Below are 16,603 nucleotides of genomic sequence, written 5' to 3' on the forward strand. Positions count from 1 at the left end.
ATTAGAAACAAATTCTCTCACATTAACAGGAATATCTTGAACATTAGATGTTGAAGGAACAACAACAGGTAATGGATTACTACTAATGGAAATATTGTCTGCTTTTGAAAGTTTATCATGACAACTAACACAAACTACAGCCGGAGGAACAGTTACCACAAGTTTACAACAAATGCACTTAGGTTTGGTAGAACCGACATCAGGCAGCAGGTTTCCAGTAGTAGATTCTGAAACATGATCAGTTTGAGACATCTTGCAATATGTAATAGAAAAAAACAACATATAAAGCAAAATTATCAATTTCCTTATATGACAGTTTCAGGAATGGGAAAAAATGCAAACAGAATAACCCTCTGGAAACCAGAAGCAAAAAGAAATAATGACTTAAGTAATGTCAAGAATCTGGCGCCAAGGATGACGCCCACAACTGACAAAATTTTTTCTGGCGCCAAAAACGTCTGCAACAAACACGAGCGTCATAGATGACGCAACTATGTGAAAACTCTCGGCGCCAACTAAGACGCCAGAAATTACGTCATTATGTCAACAAACTTAATTCTCGCTCCAAAAAAGTCTTGCGGCAAAAAATGACGCAATAAATTATAGCATTTTGCGCTCCCGCGAGCCTAACAGCCTGCAATTTAGAAAAGAAAGTCAATTTGAAAAACTTTCAGGTAAGAAATAATTTTTTCATATGCATTTCCCAAAATGAAACTGACAGTCTGTAAGAAGGAAATATACTGATTAACCTGAATCATGGCAAATATAAGTATAAAACATATATTTAGAACTTTACATATAAAGTGCCAAACCATAGCTGAGAGTGTCATAAGTAAAAGAAAACATACTTACCAAAAGACACTCATCTACATAGAGTACTGAAACGAGAATCAGTAGAGGTAATGGTATATAAGAGTATATTGTCGATCTGAAAAGGGAGGTAGGAGATGAATCTCTACGACCGATAACAAAGAACCTATGAAATAGATCCCCGTTAGGATGAGCATTGCATTCAATAGGTAATACTCCCTTCAGATCCCTCTGTCATTCACTGCACTCTGAGAGGAACCGGGCTTCAGCATGCTAAGAAGCGCATATCAACGTAGAAATCTACCACAAACTTACTTCACCACCTCCATAGGAGGCAAAGTTTGTAAAACTGAATTGTGGGTGTGGTGGGGGTGTATTTATAGGCATTTTGAGGTTTGGGAAACTTTGCCCCTCCTGGTAGGAATGTATATCCCATACGTCACTAGCTCATGGACTCTTGCCAATTACATGAAAGAAATGTAAATACAGCGTTATTCAGCTGCAAGCATGCCTCTCCCCCTCCTCCCCGTGTAGCTTGCTATTTGCAAAAACAAACATTCCTCTAGCTGTGCACTCAATAGTGCAGACGTATTTCTTCTACCGCAGAAAAAGTTTTGACTGCTTTGATTTTAAAACAATGAATGCACAAACTGAATGTTTATTTATATAAATGAGGCACATATGATGTTTATACAGCACTCGATTAGCATCACAGTGAGGGAGCATTCTGATAATCCTTCTCTTAACTTGATTTATACAATTATCTGCCATACACATCACCTGACTGCTGTGCCTGTGAGCAACGTGTGTTACAACATGGCGGCATACATAGCAGCATTGAGCTCAGTATCACCATTCTGTTGGACAACACTCTTCTTGAATATACTGGGGGTAAGCTGCACAGACTGCCTAAAAATCCTTTATACTAGATTTGGAGTACATTTATGAATTAAAAGCAGAAGTTAATTTGCAGAATTTGCAGCAGGTGTTTAGTGTCCCTATAAGACAGAAGAAAAAAATGATTTAGGTGCTAAATTCATCTATACAATTTAAATCTTCTCAACATAGGCCACTGTTGTTGTTTTTATTTTTTTCACAACCATACTTGCAGAAATAAATTATATAATTAGATGTATCCAAACACAATTATTGTTACTAAATTATAACATTTTGGGGCTTTTATTTTTTTATGCTCAAACCCTCGTGGGGGAATGACCTTACCATAGCTGAACAGTTTCTAGTATTTTTGTGGCAGTTTACAGCATAACCAAAATAAATAAATACTTAATTTAACATAGAAGTGAACATTTCCTATAAGAAATTGTTTATAAACCTGAGAAAAATAAATTGTTATATAAACTGCTGTGTTAACTTCACAGTGGCATTTTCAATAACTAGCACATATAACTTATACTGACATGGTTATTGTAAACTGGAATATAGATGCAATTTTCTTTCAAAGCAAAACTCACCGTGTACCATCTGCTTTCCAGCTTACTTTATAGGACTTCTGCTCCATAAATTTGATATTTTTTCTGTCCATGGATACCGGCTGTGCTCCAGGGAACCCAGATCTACAAGGCAATTGCATTTTTTTTAACTGGGTAGCAACAAAATTGTTTAAGATAGATAGATAGATAGATAGATAGATAGATAGAAATCTTTTTTTTTTATTATTATTTATTTTTATTAGATGAGTCATATCTCTGTATTATATGCTTCATAATTTGCTATTGCTGCAAGAACAATATGATAACGTATTACAATCTATGTAATCTGCGCTGAAAGGAGTCAAATATACCCCAGCCAAAGGCTTAAATATCCCTCCCACTTCCTCATTTCCCCAGTCATTCTGCCAAGGGAACAAGGAAAAGTAGGAGAAACATTAGGGTATAAATGGTGCCAGAAGGATAAAATAAATAATAGGGGACCGCCCATAGACAAGAAAAAACGGGCGGGGGCCATGGACTCTACCTATCCGGAAGGAAAATAATTTATCTGGTAAGCATAAATTATGTTTTCCTTCCTAAGATAGGGAGAGTCCACGGCTTTATTCCTTACTGTTGGGAAAACTATACCCAAGCTCCAGAGGACACTGACTGAATAACAGGAAGGAACAAAAAGGAAGAGGCGGACCCTATTCTAAGGGCACCACAGCCTGCAAAACTTTTTTCCTCGAAAGCTGCTTCAGCTGAAGCAAACACATCAAACTTGTAAAATTTAGAAAAGTGTGTAAGAAGGACCAGGTAGCCGCCTTACAAATCTGATCCATAGAGGCTTTGTTCTTAAAAGCCCAGGAGGAAGCCACTGCTCTAGTGATATGAGCCGTAATCCTATCAGGAGGCTGTCACCCCGCTGTCTCATACGCTAAGCAGATGACACTCCTCAACCAGAAAGATAGGGAAGTCAAGTAGCCTTCTGCCCCTTACGCTTCCCTGAATAGACAACAAACAAAGAGGAAGATTGTCTAAACTCCTTAGTAGCCTGAAGATAGAACTTCAAGGCGCAAACCACATCCAAATTGTGAAGTAAGCATTCCTTTGATGAAGAAGGATTAGGACACAAGGAAGGAACCACAATCTCCTGATTGATGTTGCGATCTGACACAACCTTAGGAAGAAAACCTAATTTAGTACATAAAACTGCCTTATCTGCATGAAAAAAATCAGATAAGGGGATTCACATTGCAAAGTAGAGATCTCAGAAACTCTGCACGCAGAGGCAATAGCCAATAAAAAGAGAACCTTTCAAGATAACAATTTAATGTCAACGGAATGCAGAGGCTCAAACTGAACCTATTGCAAAACCTGAAGAAAAAGATTTAGGCTCCAAGGAGCCCCAGATCTAAACACAGGTCTGATCCTAATCAGAGCCTTAACAAAGGACTGCATGTCTGGAAGCTCAGCCAGTCTCTTGTGCAATAAAACTGATAGGGACGAAATCTGTCCCCTCAGGGAACTAGCAGAAAGGCCCTTCTCCAGCTAATCCTGGAGAAAAGATAAGATCCTGGCAACCTTAACTCTGTGCCAGGAAAAACCACGCTCTTTACACCAGAATAAGTAGGTCCTGCACACCTTGTGATATATACGCGATGTAACTGGTTTACGAGATTGAATAAGTGTATCAATGACATTATCCAAGAAAACCTCTCTTGGCTAAGACTAAGCATTCAATCTACACGCAGTCAGCCTCAGAGAATCTAGATTTTGATGAACAAATGGATCTTGTTTCACCAGGTCTCTGCAACAAGGTAACTTCCACGGAGGAGATGAGGACATCAAAACTAGATCCGCCAACCAAATCCTTCGCGGCTACGATGGAGCGATCAGGATTACTGATACCCGCTCCTGCTTGATGCAGGCCACCACTCGAGAAAGAAGTGGTAATGGAGGAAAAAGATATGAGTTTGAACCTCCAGGGCACTGTTAGTGCATCTATTAGATCCGCTTGGGGATCCCTCGACCCATACCTGGGTAGCTTGGTATTGAGACAGGACGCCATCTAACTCCGGCGTCCCCCACTTGCTGCACATCTCGGCAAACACCTCGGGATGGAGAGACCATTCCCCTGGATGGAAGGATTGCCTGCTGAGAAAATTCACCTCCCAGTTGTCCACACCCGGAATGTGTATCGCTGACAGTGAACAGCTCTGGGCCTCCGCCCACTCCAGAATATGAGATACTTCCTTCATCGCCAAGGAACTTCTCGTTCCCCCCCTAATTGGTTGATGTAAGCCACAGAGGTTATATTGTCCGATTGGAATCTGATAAACTGGGATAAACCCAGAAGTGGCCAAGCCTTCAAGGCCTTGAAGATTGCCCGTAGTTCCAAAATATTGATAGGGTGGGAAAACTCCTCCTGAGTCCACAACCCCTGTGCCTTCCTGGTGCCCTAAATAGCTCCCCATTCGGATAGGCTTGCGTCCATAGACACAATCTCCCAGGATGGTCTTAAGAAGCATGATCTGGACAGAGCCACCAAGAGAGCGAATCTCTCGACCGGCTGTCTAAAACAATATGTTGAGACAGATCTGAATGACGGAACCTGGCAAAAGGAATGGAGGTCTATGCAGGACACCATGAGACCAATCACCTTCATACACTGAGCCACAGAGGGACTCAAGGAGGTCCAGAGGGCAAGACATGACGAAGTTAGCTGGTCTGTTAGAAATATCGTACCCAGGAATTGCACCCTGGTACTTGGGATAAGAGAACTCTTTTAGTTTATCTTCCATCCATGTGATCGAAGAAGACTGAGAAGGTACTCCGATAATTCTTCCGCAAGACGAAAGGATGGTGATTGCATTAGAATATCGTCCAAATATGAAGTTACTGCAATACCCTAAGTTCTGGCAACGGCTAGAAGAGCCCCCAGAACATTTGTAAAGATTTTTGGAGCAGTAGCTAGGCTAAACGGAAGAACAATGAACTGGAGGTGCTGGTCCAGGAATGCAAACCTCAGTAACTGAAAGTGTTCCCTGTGGTTTGGAACATGAAGGTAAGCATCCTTCAGATCTATAGTGGTCATAAACTGGCCTTCCTGAATTAAAGGAAAGATGGACTTTATGGTCTCCATCTTTAAGGAAGGGACACTGAGAAATTTGTTTAAGCACATTGGGTCCAGAATTGGGCGGAAAGTTCCCTCCTTCTTTGGGGCCACGAAAAGTTTTGAATAAAACCCCTAACCTTTTTCTTCGATAGGCACCGGGACAACACCACCTAAGGAGGCTAGATTCCGAACGCATCCTAGAAAGGCATCCCTCTTTTCTGGTCTGGTAGACATATTCGAGAGAAGGAATCTGCTTCTTGGCAGATGAGATTTGAAGCCTATCTTGTATCCCTGAGATACCACCTCCAGGACCCAGGGATCCTGTACGTACTTGAACAAGATGTCTGAAAAAAGAGACAGTCTGCCCCCTACACTATACGATTCCGCCCCTTCATGCCAATTTGTTTTCGGCTGGCTTCTTATTTTGCTTGGATTTATTCCAGGACTGAGCCGGCTTCCAAGTACTCTTGGGTTGCTCGGGCTTGAAGGAGGAACAAAAGGAATGAAAATTAGAAGATTGTCATCCCTTATACTTGTTGTTCTTATCTTGCGGTAGGAAGGCACCCTTGCCTCCGGTAATAATGGAGTCCAGTCCTGGACCAAATAAAATCTTTCCCTTGAAGTCATATCCGCAGAGCAAGACTTCAACCACAGCACCCGGCGGGCTAGGACCGCAAAGCCAGAAGCCTTTGCATTTAAGCGAATAATTTGCATGTTCGCATCACAGATAAAAGAATTAGCAATTCTCAGAGCTTTAATTCTGTCTTGAATATCCTAGAGGGGAGACTCCACCTCAATGAGTTCCGACAAAGTTGCACCAGTAGGTAGCCACTCCGGCAACCGCAGCAACTGCAGCTGCCGGTTGAAACAAAAATCCCATATGTTGAAACATCTTTCTCAGAAAAGTTTCCATTTTCTTATCCAACGGCTCTCTGAACGAAAAACTATCCTCAAGTAGTGTAGTAGGTAGTTTAGAAAGCGTAGAGATAGCATCATCCACCTTAGGAATGGAGCCCCACAAATTCAGTTGAGAATCCGGGACCAAAAACAACTCGTTCTTAATAATGTTCGCCATCTTAACCAGCACAGGAAAAGTCAAAGGAACTTTCCTGTCTTCGTAAACTCTGTCTAATTTAGGATTCATAGGTTCTTCAGGCAGCAAGGCCTCTGGAACCTCTAACGTACAAATAAATGAGAGAGTAGAGCGCTGGAGCTATAAGGATCCCAAGCCTCTTACATAAAGAAAAGATCCTTCAATCTTTTCAGAGTTAAATTGTGAAAAATAGAGAATAAGTAAGGGCGCTGATATCCGCTAAAGGGATCATAATTGATTGTCAGCGGTGATATACCAATTTATTTATTAGGCCTATGGGAATTTATATATGTGATTGACTAATTGCCTGAGTGCAGAGAATGGTGCAAAGCATTAAAATAATAAAATAATTTTGTGAGTCTCTAATTTCTATTAATGATTCAAATACAATGTGTTTAGATGCAGCGAAGAAAATTAATTTTGGGGCTTACTACCAGTGCAAAAGTATTTTTAACTTGATGACTAATTAGTACTATATAAAGTGCTATGTGCGTGTGTAGTGTTATACAATATGTGAAAACAAATAAGAAAAATTGGATGATTAATTGTGCTTGTGTATTCCTGATATTACTGGAACCTGTGTATAGGAAGTTGCATATGTAAACTTAAAAACTAATGGAGAAATAGAATTGCAATGTTATACATTTTATTAAAAGATATTTAAAAGGAACAATTAATAAACATAAGTTGTAAATACCATTCAATAGCTGATGTGGCTATGGGACGTCTCCCAGATATGTTAAAAACGGATATAACTTGATAATTAGATAATAAAAGTATTGTTAACCCCTTAAGGACCAGCGACGTACCCTGTATGTCGCTGGCCTTTTTTTGGCACGTGATTGTTTTATAGCGTGGTCTTGCCACCAGCGTTGAGACTGCTCTATTCCACAAAGCCTGCTGGAGGGAGGGCATTGATAGCGTGTTCTTGCTAGACTTGTGCTATTATGTCCTGAAAAAACCCTTAACGACCAGTGACATACAGGGTACATTGTGGTCATTAAGGGGTTAAAAACAATGTTAGATGTATAAATTATACATAACCAATAATGTCTAACTGTATAATATCTAACTATATTTGGGAATAATCTATTGTTACATTTATTTTCACAGCTATGATCTTATAAGGCGATATTTATTCCTTTATAGATTAGTTGAAAATAAAGTTCATATGTTTCAATATTCCAACTTGAAATTCCTTGAACAAAGCCACTACTTGATGTCCCAATTTTAACCTTTATTTACTTCAAACTTTGTGTGGCTGTTTTAGCCCAGTGAAAAATAGTTCATACTAAGATGGTTCAAATCGAGGTAGTTCTTGAGTTAAAGTATTTTCTTAGAGATTGATAGACTGCTCTTAGTGCTATGCACGCAGTAAAAATTGTGACATATGATAAAGTCCAAACTTGAACAGATTTTTTAAAATGCAAACCTTCAGTTGGAGTTACCGGAATATTTCAAAGCAATTCTACTTACAGTTTTTCAGATTTATTGAACTGTAGTATCAAATCTGCTCACAGTTACACCGGAGTTCTCCCCGCTATGCTGTCTGTGCTCGGCGTCTGACATCAACACTCTTCTGTGGGAGGGTGCCTTCCGGAAAAACCCGTTACTTTGTATCATATGTTTGAAGTTTGTTTTTTCGTTAAATGTTGATCAATGAGGACAACTGCACTTAGTGCTTTGCACGCAGTTATAATGAGACCAAGCAGGTATCCAAGAAATGGTCAAATAGTACCGTAGATGAAATATATAACCCGGGTGATCTTGATAAAGCTCTGTATAGAGCGAAACGCGTCAAGCTGTGTGACTTGTTTTACCTATGAACTTATACCACTGTCAATCTGAATAAATAGATTGAATCAACATAACCCGGTTTATATATTTCATCTACGGTACTCACAAAATTATTTTATTATTTTAATGCTTTGCACCATTCTCTGCACTCAGGCAATTAGTCAATCACATATATAAATTCCCATAGGCCTAATAAATAAATTGGTATATCACCGCTGACAATCAATTACGATCCCTTTAGCGGATATCAGCGCCCTTACTTATTCTCTATTTTTCACAATTTAACCTCTAACGTAGACAGAACCTCCTTTAATAAAAACCGCAAGTGCTCAATTTGAAATCTAAAGGACGGTTTCTCCGCAGCAGGAGGCTTAGACACTAAGGACTGCGACCCAGAAAGTTCACCCTCTGAAGCTACAGAGGTTAACTCATCATCCGATAACTGGGACATAATAGCTAAATCCGATAAATATTTAAATGACTCTGGGTCAGGAGAGCTATGTTTAACCTTTCTCTTCCGTTTGTTAGAGAGAGTTAATGCACTGAGGGCCACAGACACCGGCGTTTGTAACTGCGCTGCAAAGTTCGCAGGAAGAAGGCCCCCTCCGGATGGAGGATTAGATGTGCTACGGGGAACTGCATGTGGAGTGGATAATGTAGCAAGGGTAGTAATCTCACGGGGCGCCGAGTCCTGAGAGGTAGACGGCTCAGAGGGACTGAGAGCCTTAGGAGGCTTGTCTCCCTTCTTAGACTTTGCAACTGAGGCAGTGTGACTGTGGTCAATCAGAGGCCAGGGCAGTCATGAGATCGCTGTGATAGCAAATCACAGCAATCACATGGTTACCGTATTACAAACAGTAACAATGAGGGTAGGCGGCCAAGAAGTGCATGGTGAATAGAGACGGCTCAGTGGCGGAGAAGGGTTGGGAGGGGGCTGGAGAGGAGGGACGCTAGACTATGGATCCAAAGTTTGGTAGGGAAAGGGAGAGATATAAAGCTACACTACAGAAAAATGTCAAATCAAAGTGTGGAGGGAGCTATTAAATGATAGCAAAGAGAGGGAGAGATGAGAAGGGGAAACCACTACGCTACAGAAAAAAAATATTAGTAAGATGGTTGCCACTACTGGGAGGGGGAGGGTTAGAGTGCCGTTTGGGAGGGATCAGGGTATAGGAAGGTCAAAGTGGGATCCTTACACTGCAGAAAAAAATATATATACAAAAATAATGAAAAATGAAAAAAAGCACTAAACTGCTTAGTGGCAGACCGACTGTCAGTACCTAAGATGGTGGTGAGTAGTGTGGGTGGGGGAGGAGACAGCTGTTTGGGAGGGATAAGATAGGGATCAGGGAGGTGGGAAGTGTCAGTTGGGAGGGTAATACCTATATTACAATACTATAACCCTTACCAGCTAACTAACACCTTTACTGCCGGAAAAATCAGAAATATGGTGTGCAGCTACAATTAGCAAATATATATATATATATAGTTTTGATAGGTAAATTAAAAACAAGAGGTCTATTTCTGTTTAAATAGAGTGATAGCAAAAATGATAAAAATTCTCTGGTCCTTTGGGCAAGGTTTTCTCTAAGATTCCCGGTACTAACATAGTAGATGAGGTTGAAATTAGAGCGAAGTCCATCAAGTTCAACCTATACAAATCTAAAAAAAAAAAAGCTCAAGTTGTACTTAAATTAATCCCACTAAAAGGTGACCCATTTAATACAAGCAATCATATCCATGAATTTTGTTTCTAGTCAGAAATGTATCCAAACAAATTTTAAATGTATCTAGGGAATTGGCATTCACTACCTCCTTTGGTAATTAGTACCACAATTTTATTGCTCTTACAATGAAAAAAGTCTAAATTTCCTTTCCTCCAACCTTAAATTGTGACCTCTTGTCACAATCAATTTCTTGGAATAAACAGAGCTTCTGCCATCTCTGTATATGGGCCTTGAATATATTTATATAAAGTAATCATGTCACCTCTCAAGCGCCTTTTTTCTAGGGTAAACAGACCCAGTTTGGCTAGCCTCTCCTTATAGCTTAAATTCTCCATTCCCCTTATTAGCTTTGTGGCCCTTCTCTGAACTTTTTCTAGTTCTCCAATAGCTTTTTTTGCAATCGGTCCCCAGAACTGCACTCCATACACAAGGTGAGGTTTTAACAGGGATTTATATAGTGACAGAATTATGCTTTCCTCCCTTGAATCAATGCCTCTTTTAATACATGCTAGTATCGTATTAGCCTTTGAAGTCGCTGCCCTGCATTGTGCATCCATCTTTTGCTTGTTATCTATTACTACTCCCAAATCCCTTTCTTCCTCTGTTTGGTTAAGTCTTGTCCCATTTAAATAATACATTGCCTGCTTATTTTTACTTCTAAAATGTAGAACTTTGCTTTTTAGATAATGATTCTTGAAAAATTAATAATAATTTTGCACAACCCAAGATTTCCACTATCCAAGCCTATCCTAGAAGTTTCATGGATTTTGGTGTCCCACAAGGCAAATGAGTGACATTAAGCTTGTTTTTTGAGGAGCTTAATGTGGCTTAACGTACAAAATCGAATGTAGATGAAAAAGAAATACATTTATCAGGTAAGCATAAATTTTCTTTTTAGGATTGTTAAAAAATAGTTAAATGTGAATAACTTTTGGTATGTTTTATCAAGTGTCCTGAAATTTTAAGAATGTTTGAATAGATAAATTATTGTATTGCGGTAAGTGGGGGGGGGGGGGTTTGGTTACAAACCCCCCCCCCCCCACTTACCGCAATACAATAATTTATCTATTCAAACATTCTTAAAATTTCAGGACACTTGATAAAACATACCTAAAGTTATTCACATTTAACTATTTTTTAACAATCCTAAAAAGAAAATTTATGCTTACCTGATAAATGTATTTCTTTTTTTACACGATGAGTCCACGGATCATCTAATTACTATTGGGAATATCACTGCTGCCCAGCAGGAGGCGGCAAAGAGCACCCCAGCAAAGCTGTTAAATATCACCTCCCTTCCCTCCCACTCCAGTCATTCGACCGAAGTAAAGGAGAAGCAACAAGATCCAGAGGTGTCTGAAGTTTATAACAAACAAACAACCTGTCTATAGAACAGGGCGGGCTGTGGACTCATTGTGTCAAAAAAGAAATACATTTATCATGTAAGCATGAATTTTATTTTCTTTTTAATGACACAATGAGTCCACGGATCATCTAATTACTATTGGGAATCAATACCCAAGCTAGACTACACAGATGATAAGGGGGGGACAAGACAGGGAACCTAAACGGAAGGCACCACTGCTTGAAGAACCTTTCTCCCAAAAGCGGCCTCAGCTGAGGCAAAAGTGTCAAATTTATAGAACTTTGAAAAAGTGTGAAGAGAGGACCAAGTTGCAGCCTTGCAAATCTGTTCCACAGAAGCTTAATTTTTTAATGCCCATGAGGAAGCAACAGCCCTCGTGGAATGAGCCGTAACTCTCTCTGGAGGATGCTGTCCAGCAGTTTCATAAGCAAAAAGAATGATACTCTTCAGCCAAAAGGAAAGAGAAGTAGCTGTATCTTTCTGGCCCTTACGTTTTCCAGAGAAAACCACAAACAAGGCAGAGGACTGATGAAAATCCTTGGTCGCCTGTAAGTAAAATTTTAGAGCGCGAACCACGTCTAAATTGTGAAGAAGTCGTTCCTTCTGAGAAGAAGGATTAGGACACAATGAAGGAACCACAATCTCTTGATTAATGTTCCGGTCAGAAACAACTTTAGGAAGAAAACCTAACTTTGTACGTAACACTACCTTATTCGAATGAAAAATAAGGTAAGGTGACTCATACTGTAATCCTGAGAGCTCTGAAACTCTACGAGTAGAAATAGCCACTAGAAACAAAACTTTCCAAGATTAAAACTTAATATCTAAGGAATGCATAGGCTCAAACGGAGCCCCTTGAAGAACCTTAAGAACTAAATTAAGACTCCAGGGAGGAGTAACTGGTTTGAACACAGGCCTGATCCTGACTGCACGTCTGGAACGTCTGCCAGACGTTTATGTAAAAAAATAGACAAGGCAGATATTTGACCCTTTAGGGAACTTGTCAATCCCTTCTCCAAACCTAGGAATCCTAACTCTACTCCAAGAGTAGCCCTTGGATTCACACCAATATAGGTATTTATGCCATTTCTTATGGTAAATTTTTCTAGTCACAGGTTTACGAGCCTGGATCATGGTCTCAATGACCGAATCTGAAAATCCCTGCTTGGATAAAATTAAGCGTTCAATCTCCAAGCAGTCAGCTTCAGAGAAACTAGATTTGGATGAAGGAAGTTCCCACTCCCCCAGGTGAAAGGTCTGTCTGCTTAGGAAGTCTGCCTCCCAGTTGTCCACCCCTGGTATGTGGATCGCCGACAGACAGCAAGAGTGAGTCTCGGCCCACCAAATTATCTCGGCTACCTCTGTCATTGCTAAGGAACTCCGCGTTCCTCCCTGATGATTGATGTAAGCCACTGAAGTTATGTTGTCTGACTGGAACCTGATAAACTGGGCCGAGGCTAACTGGGTCCAGGCCAGAAGAGTATTGAAGATCGCTCTCAGCTCCAGAATGTTTATAGGCAGGACAGACTCTGACCGAGTCCAAACTCCCTGAGCCTTTAGGGAGCCCCAGACTCCTCCCCATCCTAGAAGGCTGGCATCTGTTGTCACAATCACCCAGGTGGGTCTGTGAAAGCATGTTCCCTGGGAGAGATGATCCTGAGACAACCACCATTGAAGAGAATCCCTTGTCTCCTGCTCCAGTAGAATTTGTGGAGACAAATCTGCATAATCTCCGTTCCATTGACTGAACATGTTTAACTACAGAGGTCTGAGGTGGAAACGAGTGAACGGGATGATGTCCATTGCCGCCACCATCAGCCCGATTACCTCCATCCACTGATGGCCAAGGAGCGGACTGAAGCGCTAGGCAAGAATCTGAAATCTTTGATTGATTTCCCGACTTCTGTCAAAAAAATCTTCATTGATAGGGAATCTATTATGGTCCCTAAGAAAGTTACCCTTGTATTTGGAACTATGGACGTCTTTTCCAAATTTATCTTCCAATCGTGAGATCGCAGGAAGGATAACAACTTTTCCGTGTGGGACCTTGCTTGTTGAAAGGATGGCGCCTGGACCAGGATGTCGTCCAGATAGGGCGCCACTGCAATGCCCCGTAATCGGAGCACGGCCAACAGAGATCCCAGAACCTTTGAGAAAATTCTGGGAGCTGTGGCAAGACCGAAAGTAAGTGCTTGTCTAGAAAGGCAAACCTTAGAAACTTGTGAATCCCTGTGAATGGGAACATGCAGGTACGCGTCTTTTAAATCCACCGTTGTCATAAATTGACCCTCTTGGACCAAAGGAAGAATGGAACAAATAGTTTCCATCTTGAAGGACGGTACTCTGAGAAATTTGTTTAGACTCTTGAGATCTAAAATTGGCCTGAAAGTTCCTTCCTTTTTGGGAACCACAAACAGATTCTAATAAAACCACAGACCCCATTCCTGCATTGGAACAGGGACTATTACTCCCAGGTCGGAGAGGTCCCGTACACAGTGTAAGAATGTCTCTCTTGTTGTCTGGTCTATAGATAATCTTGAAAGCAGAAACCTGTCTCTGGGAGGAAAACTTTTGAACTCTAGTTTGTATCCCTAGGACACTATGTTCACTGCCCAGGGATCCTGAACATCTCGAACCCAAGCCTGAGCGAAGAAGGAAAACCTGCCCCCTAAAAGATTCGGTCCCAGATCGGGGGCATGCCCTTCATGCTGTCTTTGATTCCACAACAGGCTTCTTGAATTGTTTTTCCTTGTTCCAAGACTGAATGGGTCTCCAGGAAGGTTTAGACTGTTCTTGCTTGGAAGCGGAAAAATTTCCTTTGAAATTTCGAAAAGGAACGAAAATTACTCTGACGTCCCTTTTGCTTATTTCTCTTACCCTGAGGGAGAAGATGACCCTTACCTCCCGTAATATCAGAGATTATTTCCGTCAAGCCGGGTCCAAACAAGGTCTTCCCTTTGTAAGGAATCGCTAAAAGTTTAGACTTAGATGATACATCCGCAGACCAAGGCTTTAACCATAAGGCTCTGCGGGCTAGAACAGAAAATCCTGAAATATTAGCTCCTAGTTTAATAACCTGTAGGGAAGCATCAGTAATAAAGGAATTAGCCAACTTAAGAGCTTTTATCCTATCCTGGATCTCATCAAGAGTATGCCGCCGCACTAGTGACGGTAGCAATGCATACAGCCGGTTGCCATTGTAAACCTTGGTGTACATACATCTTTTTGACTAACCCCTCTAATTTTTTGTCCATAGGATCTTTAAAGGCACAACTATCCTCTATGGGGATAGTAGTTCTCTTGGCCAGGGTCCAACAGTCCACCTTGGGGACTGTTTGCCAAGCCTCCTTGACAGAGTCAGCTATGGGAAACATCTTTTTAAATATAGGAGATGGAGAAAAAGGTATACCTGGTCTCTCCCACTCCTTAGCAATGATCTCAGAAGCTCGATCTGGTACAGGAAAAACCTCTACCGAGGAAGGTACCTCAAAATATTTGTTTACTTTACTGGATTTCTTCGGATTAACTACGGCCATAGTGTCGCTGTTGCCTAATGTAGCTAAAACCTCCTTAAGTAACAGACATAGGTGCCCAAGCTTAAACCTGAAGGATACAACTTCAGTATCAGCAGTAGGAATTACACTATCAGAGTCTGAGATTTCATCCTCAGATGCTACCGAAGGATCCTCCTCCTCAGGTTTCTGGGAAGGAACATCCGAAATAGCAACAACTGCGTCAGTAACCTCACCTACTGAATGTCTACTCTTCCTCTTGCTCTTCCCCTGCAACATGGGAAAGGCAGATAATGCATCAGAAACCGCAGAGGACATGAGAGAAGCGATGTCTTGCAATGTAACTCCTGGGGGGAGTTAAAGCGGAAGCGCAGGGCACTGCATGTGTGGGTGCAACAAGATGGGACGCTTGAGGAGAAAGCTGAGGCATATATTGAACATTGACATTAGACTCCTGAACAGCATCCTCCTCAGAAAATGTTGGCTCAGAAAAAAAGTCTATCCCTGTAATTTAAAGTTCTCTAAATGCATGAGGAACAGAAAGGGATTGGTGATTCCACATTGGCATTAAAACACAAAGTACAAGTGACGTTGTGCACAGCCTCTTGGTCCATTCTGACTCACAATGGGTCCAAATATCAAATAAAATGATCACATTTTGATTCAAAATTTAAAGCAGAAAAAACATTACTGTTACTTTAAAATTTAAACGTTAACTTTTTTATTTCTTATCTGCAGTAATGACAGCAAGCCTAAACAGTACTGTAGATCACCTCTGTACCTCAGCAGCTTAGCTGAGGTGCCTACCTGCCTGACGACCTGGGTTCTCTCTGAGCAGGAGCCGACACTCTAGTGATAGATCCGGAATTCAGTAGGAGATGGAATAAACCAGACTCCGTTATAACACACGCATAAAATGAGCGTTATAACGCACGCATAAAAACATAATTTATGCTTACCTGATAAATTTATTTCTCTTGTGGTGTATCCAGTCCACGTATCATCCATTACTTGTGGGTTATTCTCCTTCCCAACAGGAAGTTGCAAGAGGATCACCCACAGCAGAGCTGCTATATAGCTCCTCCCCTAACTGCCATATCCAGTCATTCGACCGAAACTAGCTGAGAAAGGAGAAACCATAGGGTGCAGTGGTGACTGTAGTTTAAAATTTAGACCTGCCTTAAAAAGACAGGGCGGGCCGTGGACTGGATACACCACAAGAGAAATAAATTTATCAGGTAAGCATACATTATGTTTTCTCTTGTTAGGTGTATCCAGTCCACGGATCATCCATTACTTGTGGGATACCAATACCAAAGCTAAAGTACACGGATGAAGGGAGGGACAAGGCAGGTACTTAAACGGAAGGAACCACTGCCTGTAGAACCTTTCTCCCAAAAATAGCCTCCGAAGAAGCAAAAGTATCAAATTTGTAAAATTTTGAAAAGGTATGAAGCGAAGACCAAGTCGCTGCTTTGCAAATCTGTTCAACAGAAGCCTCATTTTTAAAGGCCCAGGTGGAAGCCACAGCTCTAGTAGAATGAGCTGTAATCCTTTCAGGGGGCTGCTGTCCAGCAGTCTCATAGGCTAAGCGTATTACGCTCCGAAGCCAAAAAGAAAGACAGGTCGCTGAAGCCTTCTGACCTCTCCTCTGTCCAGAGTAAACAACAAACAGGGAAGATGTTTGATGAAAATCTTTAGTCGCTTGTAAGTAAAACTTTAAAGCACGGACTACGTCCAAATTATGTAA

General features: G+C 41.1%; 1 protein-coding gene across 1 annotated transcript in view; it reads right to left on the reverse strand.

Moving 5' to 3' along the window:
- The window catches only part of RNGTT (RNA guanylyltransferase and 5'-phosphatase), a 1,295,116-nt gene that overhangs the window by 1,040,043 nt on the left and 238,470 nt on the right, over window positions 1-16,603 (reverse strand). Inside the window, exon 8 of the mRNA XM_053710532.1 lies at window positions 2,283-2,384. Coding sequence (XP_053566507.1) covers window positions 2,283-2,384 — 102 coding nt within the window. The remainder of the gene's footprint in view (window positions 1-2,282; window positions 2,385-16,603) is intronic.

Source organism: Bombina bombina, chromosome 4 (genome assembly GCF_027579735.1).
Source record: "Bombina bombina isolate aBomBom1 chromosome 4, aBomBom1.pri, whole genome shotgun sequence".
NCBI lineage: Eukaryota > Metazoa > Chordata > Amphibia > Anura > Bombinatoridae > Bombina > Bombina bombina.